We start from the raw sequence: 25,991 nt of genomic DNA on the forward strand, positions 1-25,991 counted from the left end.
TTAGGGTTAACATGCACACATTTCAAAGGTTAAGACACTAAAGATTTTCTTATACAAAACAAAAAAGGTCCTAGGGAAACAGCCATCATATAAATCAATGAGGGAGAAAATAAAACAGATAAATGTGAAATACAGTACCTATCATCCAAGATGAGTATATATCAACAACGATGTATGTATAACTCTCAAATATCACTCAGAATACCATTAAATAAAAATAACTATGTCAACAAAAATTAAGGCACAACATAACTCCTTTGCCCTTAATTACACCTAAGGAGACACTATAATTAGAAATTCAATTTGATTTAAATTCAACTCCATCAATATTTATTAATAGCCTATTATTATATGCCAGATAATCTGTTAAGTGCTATGAACATTTCAAAAATGAGCAGGACACATTCTTATCTCTGAAGAAGTTTACGTTCTTCTTCAAATGTTTCACAGTAAAATAATTCTAGTTACTGAAACAAATGCCAAATAAACCAGCCAATCTCATGCAAGGAATCCTTTCCTTCCCACCTGGATAACAATGGATGCCTGTCTCAGACGGAGAAAATGCTGTCTACACAGCAAGACCCTGAACCATCGCTGCAACACTATGATTCTGCGGAGCACCTCTTGGTGAAGCAGATCTTGCAAGTGTTGTCGTTCCTGCTCCTTTAGGAACACCTGCCAGAAGGGAGAAAGATGAGCAATACAGCTGAAGAAGAAACAAGAAATTTATTTCACAAATCAGCCTTTCTGTGGTAAGCTTTTTGAGAGAAGAACAAATATAGTGGCAGATGTGTAAAAGCAGTACTGATAAATATTTCTATCGATATATCCAAAGTGGTCATTCTCAAATTGGAAAGGAGACATTAGAATATAGAAGGGGAAATGGAAAGGTGAGCATGAGTACAAAAATCCCAGTGCCAGAGACTGTGATACATTATTCCTTTGGGAAATTCACCACCATCATGAGCCAATGTACTTATTGGTAATACGTCATCTTTTTCAAGCTGCTGGGGTGGGGGGGAAAAGTTGAGAACATAGATCTGCAAGTTTGATCATGACATGAATAAACCAATAATAATAACCAATAGTCTTTTTGAAACCTAGTATGCATCAAAGGCTTCTTACTGCCCAAAGCTATTAATCAGTTTATTTATTTACTCCTTCATTCCATTAATAAATCTTTAGGGATTTAGGGGGATACAAAGATAACTTAGACATAGTCCCTTTGGAAACAGAATTTGCACTTCACCTTTAAGAGCAGATAGATATTAAAAATTGTATGTATTTAAGGTGTTCAATGTGATGTTTTGATGTACATATACATGGTGAAAGGACTATCACAAACTAATTAACATATCCATCACCTCCCATTTTTGTTAAAAATAAAAAAAATATTAAAAAAAAACAGCAGACAGATATTAGATACCTGAAGAGGAAAACAGTAAACTAATAAGGGCAAGAGACAGAGGACCCCACCTGAGTAAAACAGGGAGTTGGAAATAATAATAAAGGCACATATAGGGGACAATGGAACAATTAATCTTTATTTATAAAGAAGATATTAAATAGTGTGAAGTCCCAATATGGAGGTTCTTGAAAAAAAGAAAGACATTTGAATTTAATGAGGAAGCTATCTGGGGATTATTATTGAGCAGGAAGCCAATATAAAGAAAGAAGTATATTAAAATTATGATTTTGATATCGTGAGTCGAATGAGTTAAATGGAATGACAAATAGATGGGAATCAGATGAGGGATCTGTTTACTGTAGGAGAAATATAAGTGAGAGCTAAGGAACAGAACTAAAATGGAAGCAAGAGAAAGATGTGAGAAGCATTTCTAAGGAAAAAAAGAAACAGAACTTTGTAAAAGGATTAAAATGAAGAGTAAGCCAAATATGATTATGGTTTCTAGCCTAAGAAACTAGAAGAAGGGTGACAGAGAAAGAGTATACAAATTAAGGACAGTAGGAGAATCTGAATAAGATCACTTTGGGCAAGTTGAGTTGCAGATTACAGTAGAATACCTAGGGAGAGATGATTTTTAGGCAGGTAAAATTATAGGCAGAACTAGAGCATTGGCCAGAAGTTCTTTGATTAAACACTGACTATACTACTAAGTAAAAATCTTGTCCTAATCAATTTCCTTATGACATCTGTTACACTATCTTTTTTATAAACATTCTCATAGGCAAAGATTGCCATTATTATTTACAAAAATGCACTCAATTTTGACAAGAGCTTATATATTATATTTACCATGGATTTTCCAACTTGATAATTATCTGGATTAAGATTTATTTTCCTGAAGAAATCCTGAATGTTAAATTTGGATGGAATAATATTTCGGGGAAGAAGTACATGGAAGTGGCTCACAAAATCCTGAAAAATGAAAAGAAAATGTTGTAAAATCACAGGAGAATTATATGTAAACAACATCCTAAACTAGCTAATTGTCCTTTTATTGATCCTTTTCTCATTCTTTTAAACAGGGTGAAACCAAGAAATTACTTGTTAATTTAAAATATCACAGAAGCTTAATCTGTAAAACGTTGGTGTTGGGGAGGGGAATAGCTCTACATATTTTGTTATCAAAGGGGAATGGAAGAAGAAAAGAAGGGCAGAAACTAATTATCCCTTTTGAGAAAGCTGTATTAAAGACCAAAGAAAAAGTTATTTAATAAGAATCTGAAATTTTTAGCAGACAAATAAGCCAAGATGGCAGCTATTACAAGCTATAACTGAGAATGAAGCTTTCTCTCCCAGTAACAGCAAAGACTTGCTCAGCTGCTGAAAAGCTTCAATAAAATTTCTATACCCATAGCAACAGTCGCTGATAAGAACAGCTATAAGCCTTGCTGGCAGCTTCCTATGAAAGAAAATCCTGGTGAGAGAACTTCAGAGAAAACCAAATGGAATCTTTTCTTTTGAACTAGATAGTTCTGACTGAACTATTTCAATTACTGGAGCAATCAGTGTGAAGAATTGCTATGTTATGAGTAAACTTAGTATTAGCAAACATTCAGATCAAATGAGAATAGCCAAGTACTGGATTCTATTACAACACAAGCTTAATGAGATTGCTGCCATTCAATGGAAGTGAATATTCTCTATTCCTCTTCAATTCTATATACAAAAGATGGAATGAAAAGGAAGAATTAAGAGAAATAAACAAGTGAGCTCCAAATAAAAAATAAGGAAGACATAGGAATAATTTACTTGATGTGCATATATATTTAAATAGCACTATAAAAGCTTAACCTGGAAAGAATATTTGCAGCTGTATCCTGACTGGCGAATTCGAACTGTCTCCAGCATCCCAGTGTATCGAAGCTGTCTAAGTACCAAGGCATCACTGAACCTTAATGGCAGCTAAAACAAAGCAAATGGAAAGAAGATTAACCCAGAAGAATAGATCTCCAAATTAATGTCTGTCTTATAAGTATGGTTAACTTCTAAATATCTAGGAATTGACTGGAGGTTGTCTGGTTAACATATAGCAGAGATGATGGGACAATCTTACCTCCTGAGCTGGTAGCTTCAGAAAAGTTCTGACTGCCTGACCCTAGGGAAAAAAGAGAAACCAAGCTTCCAGGCTTCTCTAGCTGTGGAGGGAGAGGACCTTTAAAGCCCAAAAGGAATGCAGCTGCCCACAAAGGAGGCCACATAGTCTAGTCACTATAAAATCTGTAACAAGATTAACCTACTTATATATAGTCAAGAGTGTCTGTATTTTTGTTAATGATACTGGTATGACACATTGAAAAACAAAAAATTCCTTTAGTCCCTGAGAATTGATCTCCTTATTGTATACACATACACAGGAAAGATGCTAATGGGAGGTAGTCACTCATCACCAGTCACAACACCTTGTCACTCCTAGGTATTGCAGTAGGTATGTTTTTAGACATTCAAAAAAACATGTATTTGGAGCTTCTGATATTTCTCCCTATTCTCTAAATACTATTTTCAATGATCCCCTAAGGCAATCCCAAACATTTTCCCACAGAGAGATGGGAAATCCCAATTATCAAGGAAAAAAAGTCAAATGGGCAGCTTACAGTAAATAATAACAGCAGTTAACATTTATTTAGTACTTATTCTGTGCCCTGAAATACTTTGTTAATCAAACTCTTTATATAGCAAGATCTCAATTAATAATAGAGACTCAAACTTCTATTTAACTATAAATAAAATGGTTTCCTTTTTTGTCAGTATTCAAGATAAGCTAACATTTATTTACTAAGTGATTAGTGTGGGCTAGGAACATTCTAAGTACTTTACAGGTATTGACTCATACATGCTCACAAAACACTATGAGGTTGGTCCTATAATTATAGTATATTCTTACCCAGATGAAAATATTCAAGCCACAAAAAGGTTAAGTAACTCGTCTAAGGTCACAAAGCTTGTAAATAGCAGAGTTGGAGACTGCTTCTCAAGAATTAAAAAAGCTGAACATAATTCCTATAACATTTTAGCTGTTCTGGCTGGGAACTACTTTTTCCTATGATGAACATAAAGAAAGATGACAAATGTTTACACTTATGAGATATATGTTGCAAAGTTCTAATTTGGGGAACTGACATAGAAAAGAGGACAGAATCAAAAATATCCATAGTATTTTCCCTGTTTTTCAGAGACAAGAATCTCTAAACATGAAAAATGCCAAGCAAGTTCTTTAAGAGTGATAGCTTATATCCAAACAAGAGAGATTAATCTCAGGGTAACAACAGTTACATAAAACTCTTTTTTATGATGGAATTTCAAGAGCGATTTGCTTCTCAAATTCTAGGAGATACTAAATCAAGCTCATATAAATATCTTACAGCCAGCTAAGTGTGGAAATTAGAAGGATATCCACAGAAAATACAGAACATTGTTTTCCTTACAAAGATTATAGATAGTTCTTCCCCTCCACTTACTCTCTTTAGAAAAAATTTAAAGCTTGGTTTGAAGTAAGCTGAGCTAGAAGCTCTCATTTACAGGACATTTTTACCTTTTCGGCATTAGAGCGAATGCATTTTACAAAATATGGTTCTGCTTGACCAAGTGTCTCCATCAGCTTGCTTAATGACGCCTGCAATACAAAGCAATATAATTAGCATTTTCTCTCACTCCAAACTGGCAAAGAATGATTTATAAATATAAACAATAATGTTGGCAAAATATGCAAAAACAAATGGTATACACAGAAATAGGTTTGTTTCTGAAAAGCAAATTGTGTATATTCCCATACTGATTAAATTAAGGATAGTTAAGGACAAGGATGGTAGTTTAATCTTAAAGTTGATAGCTTGGCAACAGTAATATTGGCAGACATATTTCAGAATACTCTAAGTCAAGAATAAATTTTTCACTTTTCTTCACATTTCATGAAGCAATTTTATTCAAAGTCATGCATTCCTAGAGCACCTTTGAAAATCATCCAGTAGAGTATCCAGTAAGGTGGTATTCCCCTGCTTTAATTTTAATGTTTGTACAATATGCGGTGATGTCGCCTCTTTCATTCCTGATAGTGATCATGTGTACTTTATCTCTTTCTTTCCTTATTAGTCTAGCTAGAGGTTCATAAATTTTTTGATCTTTTCAAAGAGCCAGCTTTTTGGTTTCATTGATTTTTCTCTACTATTTTTCTGTTTTCAAATTCATTGATTTTTGCTTTTACCTTTATCATTTCATTCCTTCTACTTGTTTTGCGTTTAATATGTTTTTCTTTTTCTAGTTTCTCAAGGTAGAAGCTTAGATTATTGATTTGAGATCTTTCTTCTTTTCTAATAAAAGCATTTACTGTTATAAATTAACCTTGGAGCACTGCTTTAGCTGCATTGCACAAATGTTGATATTTCATTTTCATTCTACTTAAAATATTTTTAAAATTTTCCTTCCTCTTTGATTCATGTATTATTTAGATGTCTGTTTTTTACTTTCCAAATATTTGGGGATTGTTATCTTTTATTGATTTCTGGTTTAATTCCATTATGGTCAGATAACATATTTTGTTTTTTAGTATTATATTTATCTATTAGTTTTTCAGCTATATTCTTTGTATTGTTCTTTAGTGGCCGCTCTAGGGATTACAATAAACAAACCCAACTTGTCACAGTCTACTTAGAGTCAATATTTTATGACTTCAAGTAAAACTTAGAAGCCTTGCAACCACATATATTCCTGTTATTGTTGTCATATATATTATATCAATATACAAATTTTTTACTTTTAAGTGCTTTTTTCTTGTAAATGTTATTGTAGTATGATAAACATAAATAAAATGCTTAAATCCTAAATACACAGTTTGAGGAATTTTCACAAAGGGAACACACTCTTGTAACCAGAGCCCAAATCAATAAAGAAAATATTATCAGAACTTCAGAAGCCCATCTGTGCCCTGGAACACTGAATTTAGCAAGGTCACTGAACATAAGCTACCTGCCCCCACCTCCACACCTCAAGGTAACCATTATCCAGACTTCTAAGATGGTAAGTTAGTTCTGCCTGCTATTAAACTTCATATAAAAAGAAGGATCAGGGCCAGCCTGGTGGCTTAGCGGTTAAGTGCGCGCACTCCGCTACTGGCGGCCCAGGTTCGGATCCTGGGCGTGCACTGACGCACCACTTCTCCGGCCATGCTGAGGCCACGTCCCACATACAGCAACAAGAAGGATGTGCAACTATGACATGCAACTATCTACTGGGGCTTTGGGGAAAAAAAGGAGGAGGATTGGCAATAGATGTTAGCTCAGAGCCAGTCTTCTTCCTCAGCAAAAAAAAAGAGGAGGATTAGCATGGAAGTTAGCTCAAGGCTGATCTTCCTCACAAAATAAATAAATAAATAAACAAACAAATAAAGTAGGAATAAAAAAAAAAGGATCACTACTATTCTGTGTTTGTCACATACAATTGTATTTTGTACATTTTCAGTGCTATATAGTAGTGATCTATTATATGACTATACCACAATTAAATTATCCATTTAGGATGGATATTTGGTAGTTCCAGTTTGGGCTATTATGAATAAAGTTGCTATGAAAATTCTTCCACGTGTCCTTTAACTGTTTTCCAAAATACTTCCATTAACTTATATTTCAATAGCAGTGTATAAAAGTTCTGGTTGCTCCACATCCTCGCTAACACTTTGTATCACGGTCTTTTTTATTTCAGCCATGCTGGCAAGTGTGTAGTATTATTGCCTTATAGCTTTAATTTGCATTTCCCTAATGAATAATAATGTTGAGTAGGTATTTGATAGGCTTATTGGCCTTTTGGATAACATCTTTTGATATCAAACAGTTTTGCCTGTCGAGACTTTTGCCCATTTCTATTAGGTTGTCTGTCTTTTTAAAAATTAAGGGGCTGGCCCATTGGTATAGCAGTTAAGTTCCTGCGCTCTGCTTTGGCAGCCTGGGGTTTGCAGGTTTGGATTCCAGGCGCGGACCTATGCACTGCTTATCAAGCCACGCTGTGGTGGCGTCCCATATAAAGCAGAGGAAGATGGGCATGGATGTTAGCCCAGGGCCAATCTTCCTCTGCAAAAAGAGGAGGATTGGCAACAGATGTTATCTCAGGGCTAATCTTCCTCACACACAAAAAATTGACTTGTGGTTCTTCATATATTCCACATACAAGGTCTTTTTCAGCTGTACTGCAAATATATTCTGATACCCTGTAGCTTGCCTTTTCATTCTTTTAATAGTGACTTTTGTTTTTAACAGTTTTATTGAAACACAATTTACATACTATATAAATGAACCCATTTGAGTATACAGATCAATGATTTTTAATAAATTTATATAATTGTGCAACCATCACTACAATCCAGATCTAGAAATCTATCGTTCCAAAAAGTTTCCTCCTGCCCATTTGCAGTCAATGACTGCTCCTGCCCTCAGTCCCATGCAACCACTCATCTGCTTCCTGCTGCTATAAATAAACCATCTTTGAGAAAAATAATCCTTTTTAGACATCTTTTTCTCTAATTATAAAACCAATATATAGCTATTGTAGAAAACTTAATACATAAATATATGTTCAGAGAATAAAAATCAGCTTGGTTTAGTTTGGGTAATGACTTAATTCTCAGTTTCAGAGATAGAACTAAAAGAAGGTTATTTTCTTCAAACTAATGGGCCTTTACACAGAGAACTCAGATTTTTGGCAAAAAAAAGCTTCATGTATCCTACACCTTCCTTAGAACCAGAGTTAGAAAGACCCTTAGGCCAAGGAAGAGAAAACCACTCCAGGCAAAAGGCTATGTTGACTAATGGTGTAGTGGTGAATATATCTCCCAGCAGCCCGTGGGTCTCTGAGCAGCTAGGCATGCATGCCTTGTCAGGCCAGGAGAGGGGCAGTAGTTTTATCAGCAGGTTTCAGCAGATATAACAGCAACAGCATGTGCATGACCTATTATCCTGAAGAAAGCCACAAAACTCCTTTTAAGGAATGAACTGAACATAGACATGGTACCTATGAAGTGACCAGGCTTTCACATAGGGGTATGTGCATAAACAATGCAGGTTTTGCCTTATGATCAAGTTGCATTATCCTGCTTATAACTTAAGGCTTTAGCTACTTTGACAGTTTGGTGGCTGAAAAGATAGATTCACACTAACATCTGCTTGCAGGAGACAAAGTCTCAAAAGGGAATGCCCCAGAATAGGGTGAGGGTGGGAATTTACCTAACGGTTGAAATAATCAAAAAATATATACATAGGGTCTACCATCTTGCTATTTGCTTCTATTTATTTAATCTGTTGTTTCTTTTATCCTGAGTTTTAAAAATTCAGTATATTTTATGTGGGGCAGCCTGGTGGTGTAGTGGTTAAGTTCTTGCGCGCTCCGCCCCAGTGGCCCGGGGTTCGCGGGTTCGGATCCCAGGCGCGACCTACACACCGCTCATCAAGCCATGTTGTGGTGGCATTACATATACAAAATAGAGGAAGACTGGTACAGATGTTAGCTCAGGGACAATCTTCCTCAAGCAAAAAGAGGAAGATTGGCAACAGATGTTAGCTCAGGGCCAACCTTCCTCACCAAAGAAACCCCAAAACAGTATATTTTATGACTCCATTTTAGTTCTGCTATTAGCTCATTACCTATAATGAGTTTTTTTTTCTCTCCGAGAATTGCTCTAGGGTTCACATCTTTAATATATCACAGTCTACCTTCAAATAATGTTACACCATTTCCTGTATAATGTAAAAACTTTACAACAGTATATACTTACATTTAGCCCCTCCTTTCTTTTGTGCTACTTTTGTCATATGTTTTATTTCTACCTCATATTATTTTTATTTTCTATAGTCAATTATCTTTTTAAAAGATTAAAAGAGAAAAAGTATTTTTTTATACTTAGCTACATTTCTATCATTCTAGCACTCTTCATGTTTTGTATAGATCCAAATTTCCATGTGGTTTTCTCAACATTTTTCTCCCACATTTAACATTCTGATATTTTATGATCTGCTGTCAATAAATTCTCTCAGCTTTTGTCTCTATTTAACCTTCATTTTTACAAGATACATTCACTGTGCATAGAGTTCTAGAGTAACAATTTTTTTTCCTTTCAGTCTTTTGAAGGTATTACTCTCGACTTCCAGCTTTTATAGTTTCTGATGAGAAACCTACTGTTATTCTTATCTTCATTTCATTACACATAATGTCTTCTTTTTTCTCTGGCTGTGTTGAAGATGTTCTCTTTTTAACTGGTTTTAGCAATTTGATGTGATGTGTCGGTGTGTTTTTGTTTGTTCTGCTTGGGGTTTGTTGAGATTCTTCGATCTTATATTAATCAGAAAATCGGGAAATATTTTGGTCATTATTTCTTCAAATGTTTTTCTGTACCCCCCTCTCTTTCCTCTCCTTCTGAGATGCCAATTACACCTTTGTTCAACCACCTGATATTTTCCTACACATTATTAATGCCTTTTTTCATTTTTTTCATCTTTGTTATTTCTCTCTGGGCTTTATTTTTAAGTAACTATAACTTCAAATTCATTACTTCTGCACTAATAGGTGTTAATCCCATCTATCTTATTTTTATTTTCAAATATTAGATTTTTAATCTCTAAAAGTCCCAGTTGAGTCTTTTTCATATCTTCTATTTTTTTCTCATCATATTCATGTTTCTTTTTTATATCCTTGGACATATTTATACAATCTATAGTAGCTACTTTGAGATCCTAATCTACTATTTCCACCATCTCTGTCATTTTTAGGTCTGTTTCTAATGATTGATTTTTCTCCCTTGTTATAGGTTTTGTTTTCCCTGATTCTTTGCATGCCTAGTAATCTCAGACTGGATGCTAGACATTGTGATTTTACATTGTTGGATTTTGTTACATTCCTTTCAAGAGTGACAGACATTTTTCCTGGCATGCTGTTAAGTTATGTGGGATCATTTTGATTCTTTTAAGACTTGCTTTTAAGCTTTCTGAGGGCAAATCCTGAGCAAAACCTCTGGCATTTGTTTGGGTTCCCTCTTCCTGAGCTATAGCAAACTGCCTTTATGCAGTAACCTGGGGCTTGCCTCATTTATTTCTTTGAAGGATCACAGTCCTGCAATACTTATTGCCTAATATCTAAAAACATTTGATTCTTATATTTTGTCCAGTTTTCTAGTTGCTTAGAGCAGAAGGGCAATTCCTGTATCAGTTAACCCTTCATGAGTTCTATGATTTCATTTTGATGAAAATAAACATTCATTCATAAGAAAGGCATGGAGTCAAAGACACTTGGATGCCATCCATCTCCACCACTTATAATTTCCTCACCTGTACAATAACAGAATTTATCTCATAGAATTGGATGAAAAATTAGACAAAGCATATATATAAATATTTAGTAAAGGATCTGGAAAATATGGTACATTGATCATTATCTCTGGATGGCAAATGATTTTCATTTTTGTTCACCCATATTTTCTAAATAATCAAAAATTAACTCATTACTTTTGTAATATTTAACAACATACTAGAAACATTAAAGATGACCCTTTTTGCAAAAGTTATATACAACACATATGTAAAACTTGAGACTATCCAAAATTCCTAAATTTCAGGAGATTTTAAGGTCTATAATTACAGGTCTGTAATTATAATTTTAATTATAATTTTTTATTGTAGTAGCTATAAGGTACTCTTCAGATTAAAGAATGATTTTGGTATACAGGCACCTATAAAAGATCCAAGGGAACAAAACAAAGGACACTTAACAGCTTAATGATTCTACTCTTCATAATTATGAGATTAATGCTTTCTTTTCAGATACCAAGGTCACCAAGTTACCTTTTGATCAGAATTTGGCTTCCCATGTTGATTTGCTGATCAGGACAAAATGTGATAAAGAACAATTGTAACAAGTCTGCTTATGACTCCAGTTTCTCACTGTATATTAATAAACTTTGATACTGTTTTACACAGCAGTGTTTATAGTTTATCAGTCAGCATGATTTTTTCCCTATAACCCATTCATTTTTCATTTCTAAATCTACAAAGTGAAAAGCCAGACTCCAGAAATGTGAAGACAGCACCAAGGTATGGATAGACTTGGCCAAGCAACATCTCTCTTTCTTTTTTTAAATAATCAAATATCATTAACTCATAGGATTATGAATTAACAAAGATTTTTTTAATTCATGGCAGAGCTTCTACTATATTCAATTGTCTTTCCTTTAACCTTATTAGCACTTAATAAGTTATTTTGCTCTTCATCTTGCTTTTTTTTTCTTTCTTTGTTTCTTTCTTTTTGAAGAGAAACTATATGACCAAATAGCCTTCACAGATTCAAATTTTTCTCTAGGTCTATGGTGAGAATTGTCTAAAATAAAATGACACATCTAGCCCATAGTTCAAAGGGCTGTGCTTATAAACCAAACAAGATCATATACTGTGACATATTAGTAGATAATTTACAGATAAATTACATTAAAAAGGAGCATTGAAAAAAGTGATAACATATAGAAATATAGCTACCAGCAGATAAAGAAATTTTTAGTTAACAGTGTATATTCCTTCTGTGATATCAGCATGAAGCAGAGTAAAATTATGCAAAGCACTGTTACCCATCAGATTTTCAGCTCATTTTCATAAATATCTAGCAAATGAACAGAACATTAGAGAGAGATGATTTGAGAAGAATAGGAAGAAGTAACTAGAAAAGTATTTTGAAAAGTTATCCTGGAAGTTATGTGGTTAATTTATTATGATCATATTAATTCCTAAATGCCCAGTCTCAATAAAAGGAACTAAAATACACGAACGAGAAAAAACCTACAATCCCATTTAGTTAAATATTGATGACAGTAGCATGAGGTTTAAACATATATAGAAAAAAACATACATCATTACGTTAACAGTGACTATATCCGGGCAGTAGGGTTTAAGGCAGATTTTGTTTATAATATCAATTTTATGCTGCCTTTCCCCTCACATTAAAAATAATAAATTACTCTTTGGGATATCCACTATCCAGAGATACAAGGATGAAAAAGAAAGGCAGACGACTTTTTTCCATCTTTGGTACCTCTCTCCAATATGATCACTATAGCATGGCATTTTAGTCACACGAATCATATCCCACTCAGGTATCTTGCAGATCACTTTGACCTTTCAAAAGCCCATCTGAACAAAACAGGTTCCCTTTTGTTAAAAGTAAAATAAAAAAAAAAAGTAAAATAGGAAATAACCTGAAACTGGGCACTGATACTGGGAGGTTTCTTTTTCTTGTGCAAATGAAGAAGAGACTTGGTAATACGATCCTGTAAGGTCAGTCTTGTCAGGTGCTTTAAAGAATTTACCTCTAGTAAGTGCTGAAAAGAAGGGGAAAAAATCAAATTATTCACCTAAATTAATCTAAGAATAGGAAAAACAAAACTGTAAGCCAGTTTTCATTATTTCCTATGTGTAATGACCACGGTGAATATGGGAGATTAATATTCAACACCCATTCTACACCCCTTCTGCTTTCCTGCAGAAGCTCTCCAGTTAAAAAGAAAATGACCTTCCCCAAACTCTTGCATCTCGGGTTCTCCATGTGATCACACCTAATCAATTACATTTTCACACATGAAACTAGGAAGGTATAACTGAGGCAGAGGCTTTGGCGACTAGCTTCTGTTTCTGCTGGTAAGCATGTACATAAAAGTATTTTAGTTTTCTGTAGTCCCAGTGTCCAGGTACTACTTTTGTGAGTGTTGAGAGGCAGAGTGCAGAACGTTTGTGTTGTCACTGCAACTCCAGTAAACACACATTTGCCCTAGAGCCAACAGTTGTAGCAGTTTCTTCCTGATGCCTGGATTACACCACAGGTGGTATGTGACTGGAAGGAGCAGATACAAAGGCAGCTTCCGGATTTCCTAGCTTTCTGATTACAGCTGGGGTCAGTTCTGCTCTTTGTTTTAATACTCTGAAACTCTAAGGTTTCTAACGATTTTGTAAGCATCTCTCTGAATTAAGTTCCTTTCCACTTAAAAACACCTACAGTGATGACTGTCATCTGCAACTGAATCCTGACTCATAGAGACAATAATAAATTAAATCCCAGGGCTATAGCACGTATGCCAGGAACATATATATAGAAAATAAGAAAACACACTCCCTATCAACCTTCATCCTGATGTGCTAATTATTAATCTTCATAATAAGATAGGAGTTACACATAAAGCAACTAAAGAATACAAAATAGGATAAATTAAAGTGTTTGGGAGATTTTTTGGCCAATTTAAAATTTTTTTTTTTTTTTTTTTTTTTTTAAAGATTTTATTTATTTTATTTTTTCCCCCCAAAGCCCCAGTAGATAGTTGTATGTCATAGCTGCACATCCTTCTAGTTGCTGTATGTGGGACTCGGCCTCAGGATGGACGGAGAAGTGGTGCCTCGATGTGCACCCGGGATCCGAACCCGGGCCACCAGCATTGCAGCACGCGCACTTAACCACCAAGCCACAGGGCCGGCCCTAATTTAAAATTTTTTAACCATATTATATTTATGGCAGTGAGTTTGTCAATGAAAATAATATTTCTATACAGATGTACAACTAAATAAATAATGTTATTCAAAAAGTAATAAAAATTTTATTGTATGAGAAGCACAGGATTGAGTTAAAAGCATGGCAAATTTAAAGTCTAAAAAATATTAATTTTGACAATATAAACATTAAAAAATAAAAACTTTCAAATAGCAATAAGTACAATAAATACTTAAATAATTACAACTAAGAAAAAATATTTCCAACAATGACAAAGACTTATTATCTGTATAGAAGACCTGTAGAAAATCCTTAAAAATACATCCCACAATAATAAATGAGAAGACCTGAATATGCAATTCTCAAATAAAGTATAAACAACAAATAATATAATGACAATCATTCAATCTCACTTGTTTAAAAGAAACATACATTTTCTTTTAAAGAGATTTCCTGCAATCAGATTGGCAAACATAATAAAGATTGACAAAACCCAGTATTTGTGAGGATGTGGGGAAATAGGCATTTTCTGCACTGTTCTTAGGAATGCAAATCAGTGGAACTTTCCTGATAAGTAATTTCACTTCCAGATATTTATTTAAAGAGATTATCAAACAAGATCTGAATGTTATTTCTGACAATGTACTTCAAAAAATAGTGAAAAATTATGAACAGAGACATGCAATAATATGGAATTATTTTCATAAAGTATGCTTCATCCACACAAATAAATGCTATACAGTCCATAAAGATATTGTAAACCTGAATTTACTAATCTGGAAAAATATTTGCAAATACTAATGGCAAAAAACAGCCACGTAAAACAATAACTTACATGTAAAATGTTGTATGTATATTGAATTTTGGAGGGTTTTTACTTTATTTTTATTAGCACTTTTCAATTCTCATAAGAATATTCATTGTATATTAAGAAAAATTAATTTTACATGCTGGTGAAGACTCAATTAGGAAAATTTTATAGTTTATCTGTAAGTAAAAACAAATCAGCATTGGAGCTGAAAATGATTTTTCCCCTCAAACATTCAAGATACTTCTGAGACAAAGACCTTGGAAATAATGGTTTCATTTCATAAATTTGTACCTAAAGCAATGGTAAAATTAATTACTAAATGTTTGTCACTATGTGAAAAAGCATCATATGGACTGTGGAAAATACTAACAACTATAAAAAAAAGTCTTTGCCTTCAAGGAATTTAACTGGAAAAGTAAAAACACAAAAACAAACACAAAAAAAAACCTTACATTCATTCTTACCTCAGTGTCTTTCCAATTTTTTCATTTGCTTGGAATACTCTATAACCAGACCTTCACCTGGCTTGATTTTTCTTGGCATTCAACTTGTAGCTTAAATACCCAAACTTTCTTATAAAGTTCTTGCTTAAACACCCAAAAAGTAGCCCACCTCTAAGTCAATAACATGTCACTTCATTTTCTTCTTTGCACATAATATCATCTAAATTATCCTTTCATTTATTTGCTTATTTGTATGTTGTTTTTTATTTCTCCAGAAGATAAACTGAGAGAGCAAGGACTCTGACTAGACTGTTCATCCCCATAACCACAATACCTAAAACAGTGTCTGGTATAGAGCAGGTATTCAATAAATATTAGTTTGGGGCCGGTGTGGTGGTGTAGCGGTTAAGTGTGCGTTTTCTGCTGCGGCGGCCCGGGATTTGCAGGTTCGGATCCTGGGCGCGCACTGACGCACCGTTTGTCAAGCCGTGCTGTGGTGGCGTCCCATATAAAGTAGAGGAAGAGGGGCACAGATGTTAGCCCAGGGCCAGTCTTCCTCAGCAAAAGAGGAGGACTGGCATCAGATGTTAGCTCAGGGCTGATCTTCCTCACAAAAAGAAAAACCACAATCAATAAATATTAGTTTAGATGAATGAATAAATGGTCAGCAACTAAATATTTTTGAGCAATGTTTCCTCAGCAACTGGAGACTAGACTTCTGCCCACAAAATTTACCACGATCAGATCAATCAACAAATATTCAGAATGATTACTACAGATCAGGCTCTAAGTGCTAGGAATACACTGCATTCAACTATACGGAAACAGACTACAAGGACATTTAAAAATAAATGATAATTTGAGGCTTATTAAGATTTACAAAGAAGATAAAATAGGGCAAGGGAGAAAGGGGAGACAAGGCAGAAGAGAACAAGATGGAGGGCAGGAGGCTAAGGACCCAAGAGAGACACCCAGTTAAGTGATGGCTGCAATAATCCAGCATGATGAAACAAAAACCAAGAATTGGAATGTGGGCTGGAGATCTAGCAGAAAAGGGATATAGAGTTAATTCCCTTCTTAGGTCTTCTGTTCATTATCTACTTTATTCCTTTCTTAATTCCATCTTCATTGTTTAGTTTGTTCAGCTTAATTAATCAGTTCATTCTTTTTTTAAACAATTATTTACTACTTGCTGTGCAAGGTACTATAGACACAAAGATCAAGAAGATAATCACTCATACGGCAAAGGAAACCATCTCAAAAGGAAAAGACAATCTACCAATTGGGAGAAGATATTTGCAAATCATATATCTGATAAGGGATTAATATCCAAAATATATACAGAATTCATACAACTCAACAACAAAAAAACAAACAATCCAATTAAAAAATGGGCAAAGTGGGGGCAGCCCAGTGGCATAGCAGTTTAGTTCGCACACTCCACTTTGGCAGCCTGGGGTTCGCCACTTTGGATCCTGGGCACAGAGCTATGCACTGCTCATCAAGCCATGCTGAGGCGGCATCCCACATAGAGCAACTAGAAGGATGTACAACTATGACATACAACTATCTGCTGGGGCATTGGGGAGGAAAAAAAATGGGCAAAGGATCTGAACAGACATTTTTCCAAAGAAGACATACAGATGGCCAACAAGCACATGAAAAGATGTTCAATATCACTAATTATTAAGGAAATACAAATCACAATCACAATGAGTTATCACCTCAAGCCTGGCAGAATGGCTACTATTAAAAAGATAAGAAATAAGTGCTGGAGAGGATGTGGAGAAAAGGGAACCCTTGTACACTGCTGGTGGAAATGTAAACTGGTGCAGCCACCAATTTGAGGAGATTCCTCTAAAAATTAAAAATACAACTACTGTATGATCCAGCTATTCCATTTCCGGGTATGCATCCAAAAAACACAAAAATACTAATTCGAAAAGATATACGCACCCCTATGTTCATTGCAGCATTATTCACAATAGCCAAGACTTGGAAATGAACTAAGTGCCCAGCGACAGATGAATGGATAAAGAAGATGTGGTGTATATATATACAAGGAATACTACCCAGCCATAAAAAGACGAAATCTTGCCATTTGCAACAATATGGATGGACCTTGAAGATATTATGCTAAGCGAAATAAGTCAGACAGAGAAAGACAAATACTGTATGATTTCACTCATATGTGGAAGATAAACAATAAATACATAGATACAGAGAACAGACTGGTGGTTACCAGAGGAGAAGGGGGGTGGGGGAAGAGCAAAAGGGGTAAAGGGGCGCATTTGTACAGTGACAGATGGCAAATGGACTTTTGGTGGTGAACACGATGTAGTCTATACAGAAGTAAAAATATAATGATGTACACCTGAAAGTTATATAATGTTATAAACCAATGTTACCTCAATTAAAAAAAGAAAGAAGATATTGCTCATTTGTTAAAGAGAACTAAAATGGGTAATAAAATTAACTTCAAGTTTTGAGACTGAGTGACTAAAAAATTTAGTAGGGGAATGACACACTAAAATCACTTTGGGCATCAAGTTTGAGAGATGAGCAGGGTGTCCAAGTAAAAACATACAACAGGGCAACTATCAGTAAAAGACTGGAAATTAAAAGACAGGTCATGTTAGAAAAGTAGATTTAATAGAAGTGACAGTTTCAAGGTATGAGAGGGAACAAATTCTAAGAGAGAAAAGGGCAAGTACTATCAAAACAGAACTATATTAACAGAGGGCTAAGGGCTTTTGAAAGTTATATTTGTTAAATATTTGCCTATGTTTAACTATTCAGGATTGTAATAAAGCTTAAGCAATATAAATCCTATCTATATCCATAAAATGAGGTGCTAGAGGTGCCCTTAATACAGGTGACTGAATCTTATTTCCAGCAGCTATAAAAATTGTACAGATGCATACAATAACGCTTCATATAGCAAGGTAAGAAAGAGGCTGCAGATTTCACAACAGAGCAAAAGGAGAAAAAAGAAAAACAACCTAACGTTATCGACAATTCTGTTGCTTCTTTACACATCATATATAAAACTAACAATGCAACAGAAATGTCTTATTCAGCAAATGACCATGGTCAACGAGGATACAGGATCTGCCACTTTAATTTTTATTAACATATACTTGTCTTGATCTGAAATGGACTGAAAGAAACAAGCAAAACATTCATTAAGCATAATTAGAAAAAATGAGGCATATTTAAATACAAGTAGGAAAAGTAAGAGGAAGACTGCGGTTACTAAACAAACCACACATCACACACATATGTATGTGTACAGATAAGCCACAAATTCAGCTCTAAATGTTCTGGTAGCAAATATGAAGAAAAATACTTATTATTTATTGACTGCTAACCATGCATGTACCAAATATGTATCTTTAATCCTAACATATAATCCCCCGCATTACAGATGAGGAGACAGAGGTTAAGACAAGTTAGAGAACTTACTCTAAAAACCATAGAGCAAGTAATGGATCTCGAATTTCAACGTAGGTCAGTTTGACTCCCAAGTTTATACTCTCATAGGCTATGTTGCCTCTCTAATATTAAACATATGTATGTGAATCTATGAGACATACTAAAATAAACACAAAATTAGCTATATTTTAATTTAAAAAGAGAAAAACAGATGGCATTCCTGTAATTGATGATTGAACAGAATTATTTACTTCAGATGTATCCAACCTATTCACGTTGGCTAGCATACAAAGTTTAAAGAGAAGTTATCCATTTGAGGACAAGTGCAAGTAGGGAGGCCCAGAGGTAGCATTCATAATATTAAATGGCTATAGAGTGAAGGAAAAAAGAAAGACAGGGCCGGCCCGGTGGCTTAGCGGTTAAGTGCGCGTGCTCTGCTGCTGGCGGCCCGGGTTCGGATCCCGGGCGCGCACTGACGCACCGCTTCTCCAGCCATGCTGAGGCTGCGTCCCACATACAGCAACTAGAAGGATGTGCAGCTATGACATACAACTATCTACCAGGGCTTTGGGGGAAAAAATAAATAAATAAAATCTTTAAAAAAAAAAAAAAAAAGAAAGACAAATGAACAGATACAGATGTCTGATAATAAACGTGGCCTCCTTCCCTCTTTTTCTCTACATAAAATCTTTTCATGATAAGAACATAATTACAAATCACTTACATTAATTTTTTTTGTGCTTTGTGGTTTAAACCAATATTTACCATATCAGAAACCACATCAGCAGGCATTAAATTTTCTTTGGAAACCTAAGGTGACTTAAGTAGAAGAAATAATAAAGACAGTCATTTCCTTGTTTCTTGAACCAGAGAATCATGAGAATAAATAGCTCTTTTTCAGTTCCCCTAAAATTCTGGAATTATGTTCATCAACAAGGTTACAAGTGACAGGATTCCTTCTTTGGGAGGGTACAAGAGAAAGAAACAGTAAGACTTTTCTTTCTTTAATAAATTCAATAAATAGTTTGGAAAGCCATCTCTGCATAAACAATGTAGATCAGAGTAGGCAAATTACAGCCCATGGGCCAAATCTTGCCCACTGTTTTTTATACCATTCATATGGCTGAAAAAAAAATTTAATGGTATGTGAAAAATTATGTGAAATTCAAATTTCAGTGTTCATAAATAAAGTTTTATTGAACTACAGCCACTCAGTTACGTATTGTGTATTGCTGCATTTGTGCTACAATAGCAGAGCTAAGTAGTTACAACAGACACCAGAAACCTGCAAGCCTACCTGGATCTTTACAGAAAAACCTGGCTAACTAGTGCTAACGATGGTAAGAGTTAAATAAAGCGCTAATTAGAAATTATTTTAAAATCATGTAAAATTCAGAATTTGATCTTCACCTGGCTCAAGGAAAAATGAAAAGATCTACATAAATAGGCAATTACTCAACAAAAATTTACATTTATACTCAGAAGCTTTTCAAACACTAGCAAATGTGATATATCACAAAGAAATATTTATCTGAACCATTAAGCTTGGCCATTTCATAACATCCAGTGTTATTTCTGAAATGCATTCAACTGAATGTGCATAATTAATCCCTATTTTGGGTACAAATAAGGTATTTCTTGTCTTTGATTTATAAAGATTATGTGCATGAGTAATAAAAAAAAATAATTAGAGGGGCCAGCCCCAGTGGCCTGGGCATTAAGTTCGGTGCACTCTACTTCAGCGGCCCAGGTTCGCTTCCTGGGCATGGACCTACACCAGTCGTTGGCAGCCATGCTGTGGCGGTGACCCACATACAAAATTGAGGAAGACTGGCAACAGATATTAGCTCGGGGCAAATCTTCCTCAAGCAAAAAATAAATAAAATAATTATGAAATAGGACACCAATGGAAAAAAGTTTGTTCATAATACTCACCTTTGGCAGGCCAGGCTTGGATTTGAAGTTTTTGTTTCTCCTATAGAGACAAATCATACATTAGAAAAAACTACTGTAGACATGAACGATTTCAAGGTCTCTACCGAAACAACAGATTATACACCCATTTCCAAGATATAGGTCCTCCATATGAAAACACTGTCTGATTAAACTAAGCCAGCACCTTAGAGAAGGAAGGATAAGCAAGGAAAAGAGAACGAGAAAAGAGATGACTGCTCTGTAATATAGCTAGGTATAAACAGATTTAAGCCTTTCATCAGTAACATAATGTTGTACACTCAAAGCTAAAGTTGTATTTTCTTTTGGATGTTAATAGGGCTCCTCTTTCTTATATCTACAGAAACTTTGTTTCTGTCATTTCAAGATTTTAAATAGATGCCTGATTTCATAAATTGTTAAAATGTACTTTTCACTAAAACTTATGATCTTCTACTTTTGGAAATTAAAAATTCTCTTCTGCTCTTTTTCTTTTCTTATTCATAACTCAATATCATACTTATATCAAGAGGTTTTTTTTTTATGGCTACAGAAAAAAAGGGAATAAAGCCCAATGCTTATGAACATGGGCTGGGGAGTGAGAAAGACCTGGGCTTGCATCTAAGCTTTACCACCCACTAAAGTATGATGTAACCTCTCTAAGCCTTGGTTTCATTATGTAATAATGTAAAATGAGGATGGTAATACCACCAATCTCTTAGAGTTGTTGTGAGGATTACAGGAGTTAATTCACAATTCTGGAGCACAGCAAGACTTACATAAATTGAACCTATTACACTGTTAAGCAATGACTTAGGGATTAAGGAATCCAATTCAGTCACACCCCTAGCCAGTGGCCAAAAAATATGGTTTGGAAGTGTCTGAAATATGCTGATATAGGTAGCTAAGAACTTTTTACTGGTCCACGATGCATGGTTATATCCACGTCCTCAAACCAGTTCTATGATCACGTAATGAGGAATGGTAGGCTTGGATAACTGTTACATATCATTATATATGATCCCATTCACCATTACAGAGGGGATTTTCCTGACTAATTTGTTAGGACTGCCAGAACTAAAGAACAATTGCAGTTAAAGACTGGTAATCCTGGGGCCCGCCCAGTGGCGCAAGCAGCTAAGTGCGCGTGTTCTGCTGCGGCGGCCCGGGGTTCGCTGGTTCGGATCACAGGTGCGCACCAATGCACGGCTTGGCAAGCCATTCTGCGGCAGCGTCCCATGTAAAGTGGAGGAAGATGGGCACGGATGTTAGCCCAGGGCCAGTCTTCCTCAGCAAAAAAAGAGGAGGACTGGCAGATGTTAGCACAGGGCTGATCATCCTCACAAAAAAAAAAAAAAAGACTGGTAATCCTAAAAAGAGCTAAAAGCTTTTTCTCTCTCTAGATGTAGGGTCTGTCAAACAGCAATAAAGAATCATCTCCATAGTGAGTAGATTCAACTATGATTGTCCTGGTGAAATGAAAACAAACAAACAAACACCGGCTTTATAATGTGAGAGATTCATAGCTCTAAATACTGACTACTTTTGAGTCGTTTCACTCAAAATTCTACTCATGAAAATAATGCTTCACCATCACCCCTCTTCTTTTTTCAGCCAGAAATTTTAAACCAGTTATAAAAAGCAATCCACATTACTGATCAATACTAACGTGAGAATTCCACGGGCTCTCTCCAAGAGTTTGCTGCTAGCTGAATTAGAGAATATCCCATCTTTATCAAGCAAGGAGCTGCTACTTGATAGTCTGCTCTGGCGAATCCCAGTTCTGCCATTCCAGGCAAAATCAAATGTATCACTGCAAAAATTAAATATAGTACAATTTGTTTTAGTTAACTGAGAAATCTCTAATTAACACTCTCTAAATTGCTTAAATAAGTAAAATAAAAGTTTATAAACCTAAGTTAAAATTTAGAAAAAATGCTAAACCAGCAGAAAATAGTTTTATTGGAGAGATTACCAATCAATTTGGACTAACATTTTACTTATTCAGAACAAAAAATTTCTATGGGTTCTGGCATATTCATATACAAATGTGCATGTAGATGAGCACATCATACAGCTAATGTCTTTAAGTATATTGTTAACCATTTAACAATCAGTAAATAATATAATGTCTTATAATGTAACGGCTTTTGTCTTTTTATAGATTATAGAACTTCCAAATGCAAGTGAAGGCATTTACAATTCTAACAGGCCATCTCATTCTCCAAAATATTTTATTTTCCTTCTGGGAGGTCTTATTCACATACTCACTCACTACACACACACCAAAGTTACTAAACTCCTTCTATGGGCTGAGCACTATTCTAGGCACTGGAGATATAGGAATGAACAAAACAGATAAAATTATCAGTGACTACAATATAAAGAATTAATAGGGGGCTTTCCAGGTAAAGATAGCAAATTGGACACACATTTGGATTCCTCGAGAAACCCATAAAAACACTACGAAAATAACGTTAAAGGAATAAACACTTAAGGATAAAGAGAAATACTAAGAGACAGCAGTAACACATTTTTGAAATATGGAAAGAAGATGAATATAGAAAGCAGATTTCTTTCTCAGTAGTAAGCCTCAGAAAGCAATCTTAAACTGGCTGTGGGCAAAGTTGAGAAGCAACTGTTTACTCAGCAGAACTCCCAAATGGCTTCAGAGTTGGTGGTGCCAAGTACTTCTGGAAGTGGTGGAAAGGTGGGTTAAAACAGGAGCACTACTAGTTGAATGTTGGTTTAAGAAGCAGTTAGAACTGCAGCCTTATGACCGTCCCTCCTTTACCTAAGCAAGAAGATGAAAGAGAAAGTCAGTGGACGGGGCAGTACTCGGCGCAACTGAGGATGGGTATACTATATGGAACTCAAAGGAAATACTGAAAACAGGGATTCTCAGTCCTCTTACCCAGTTGGCTCCAGAATGCTGGCAGCTAGGACTATATCCTCCAAGCAGAAAATTAGAATAAATTTTTCTGCTGAATCTCACCAGCTCAAGAGGAAAGACCCAAAGATACTGATATGCTCCAAACAACATACTCAATTAATCAGAGATTCCAATTAGCTTTTCAGTGTCTCAATCGTAAATGTGAAGTCAACCAAGGTTCACTAGACATTTGAAGAAAGCCCCTAGCATGAAACACAGAGACCAAAACAATCATGACATAAATAACCTGAAGGAAAAAAAGACCAGGAAGGGAAACGAAGACTTTTCAAAGGCTATCATTAATATCTTTAGAGAGAAAAAAGAAAATATTCCATCTATTAAATAAGAACAAGATGCTATAAACACTGAGAAAACAAAATTGCTAACAAAAGCTTCTGAAAATTAAAAACGTAACACTAATGAAATGCAGTAGAATATACCCATTCATTCATTCAAAAATATTTATTGAGCACCTACTACTGCCAATTATTTTTCTAGCACTGGGCATATACTAATTAACAAAACAAACAAAAATCTCCACCCTTGTGAGGCTTAAATTCAGGTGGAAGGAGACAAACAATAAACACATAAGAAAATACTATATTTTTATGCCGGATAATAGGGCCTAAGGAAAAAATTTAAACAGGGAAGGATAAAAATTGCCAGGATGCTAGGCTTTATAATAGGTAGTCAGGGGAGGTCTCATTGATAAGATTCCATTTAAACAGAGATGTGAAGGAGATAAAAGAGCAAATAAGCAGTTATCTGAAAGAAGAGCATTCCATGCAGAGAGAAGAGCAAACACAAAGTTCAGGAGGCAAGAATGCTGTTGATGAGTCTGAGATATATTAAGTCAGTCACCAAGGCTGAAGTGGAGTAAGAATGGTAGTAGATGAAGTCAGAGAGGGAGGAGGAGGCCATGTTACATGTACCTTTTAGGTAATGGGAATGAGAAAGAAAAGACACAGGAGGATTTTGAGCAAAACATTGACACAATGCAGCTTATATATTAAAATAATGGATCTGGCTGCTATATTGAAAATCGTTTGAAGGGCCAAGAACAAAAGCAGGGAGATTACTTTAAGAGGCTATTGCAATAATCCATGCCAGGGCAACAGCAGTGGAAGTAGTGAGAAGTGGTGAAATTCCGGATATGATTTTAGGGTACAGTCGATATGACCTGCTGGTAGACTGAATGTGGAATGTACGACAAAGAAGAAATTAAGGATGACTTCAAGAATTTTTACTAGTGACAGGAGATTTATGGATGAGGAAGTGGGAGAAATAATTTCTTATAAAGCAAAACAAAACAGGATGGAAAATCATAAAGAAAATACAGTCATGTGTCACAACAACAGGGATTCGTTCTGAGAAATGCTTCATTAGGTGATTTCGTTGTTGTGCGAACATCATAGAGTGTACTCACACAAATCTAGATGGTATAGCCTACTACACACCTAGGCTCTATGGTACTAATCTTATGGAACTACCATCGTACACCTGGTCCATTGTCAGCAGAAACGTCATTATGCAGCACAAGACTGTAGATCAATCAAGTAGGCTCAATACCCAAACAATAGGGTTTCTAGATAGATCTTACAAGATTCTGAGACATAGGGACAAAGAAGAGACGTCACACACAGGGCTCACGAATCAGATAAAGGGCATATATTTAAAAAAGCTACAGCCAACATCATGCTTAATGACCAAAAAAACGGGGCCGGCCCCGTGGCTTAGCGGTTAAGTGTGCGCGCTCCGCTACTGGCGGCCCGGGTTCGCATCCCAGGCGCACACCGACGCACTGCTTCTCCGGCCATGCTGAGGCCGCGTCCCACATACAGCAACTAGAAGGATGTGCAACTATGACATAGAAGTATCTACTGGGGCTTTGGGGAAAACAAGGAGGAGGACTGGCAATAGATGTTAGCTCAGAGCCAGTCTTCCTCGGCATAAAGAGGAGGATTGGTGTGGATGTTAGCTCAGGGCTGATCTTCCTCACCAAAAAAAAAAAAAAAAACAAACCTGGAAGATTTCCTACTAAGATCAGGAAGAAGACAATGACATGAGCTCTTGCCACTCCTATTCAACATTGTACTGAAGTTCCTAGCCAGGGCAGTTAAGAAGAAAAAGAAATACAAGACATACAAATTGGAAAAGAAGAAGTAAAATTATATTTATTCACATAAGACATGATCTTATATAATCAAGGAATCCACTAAAAAATTATTAGTACTAAAAAATGAGTTCAGCAAGTTTACAAAATTCAATTATATTTCTGTACAGTAGCAATGAACAATTCAAAAATGAAAGCAGCAAAAAACTGTTTTGTTTATAATAGCATAAAAAATAATATAATACTTAGGAATAAACTGAACAAAAAAAGTGTAAGACTGGTACACTAAAACTAAAAAATACTGTTAAAAGAAATTAAAGATATTAATAAGTGGAAAGATATTTCATGACAATACTGCCAAAATT

General features: G+C 35.3%; 1 protein-coding gene across 16 annotated transcripts in view; it reads right to left on the reverse strand.

Annotated features, from left to right (window-relative positions):
* Window positions 1–25,991, reverse strand: part of MYO9A (myosin IXA) — a 273,318-nt gene that overhangs the window by 81,695 nt on the left and 165,632 nt on the right. For all 16 annotated transcript variants that reach the window (XM_087428635.1, XM_087428628.1, XM_014780883.2 and 13 more), the window contains 7 exons: window positions 22,251–22,394; window positions 20,585–20,624; window positions 12,681–12,803; window positions 4,998–5,078; window positions 3,260–3,370; window positions 2,258–2,380; window positions 526–675 (listed from right to left, as the gene is read on the reverse strand). In XM_087428635.1, coding sequence (XP_087284761.1) covers window positions 526–675; window positions 2,258–2,380; window positions 3,260–3,370; window positions 4,998–5,078; window positions 12,681–12,803; window positions 20,585–20,624; window positions 22,251–22,394 — 772 coding nt within the window. The remainder of the gene's footprint in view (window positions 1–525; window positions 676–2,257; window positions 2,381–3,259; window positions 3,371–4,997; window positions 5,079–12,680; window positions 12,804–20,584; window positions 20,625–22,250; window positions 22,395–25,991) is intronic.

The sequence above is a fragment of the Ceratotherium simum genome, chromosome 3 (genome assembly GCF_057802395.1).
Source record: "Ceratotherium simum simum isolate JZ-2026a chromosome 3, ASM5780239v1, whole genome shotgun sequence".
Classification (NCBI taxonomy): Eukaryota; Metazoa; Chordata; class Mammalia; order Perissodactyla; family Rhinocerotidae; genus Ceratotherium; species Ceratotherium simum.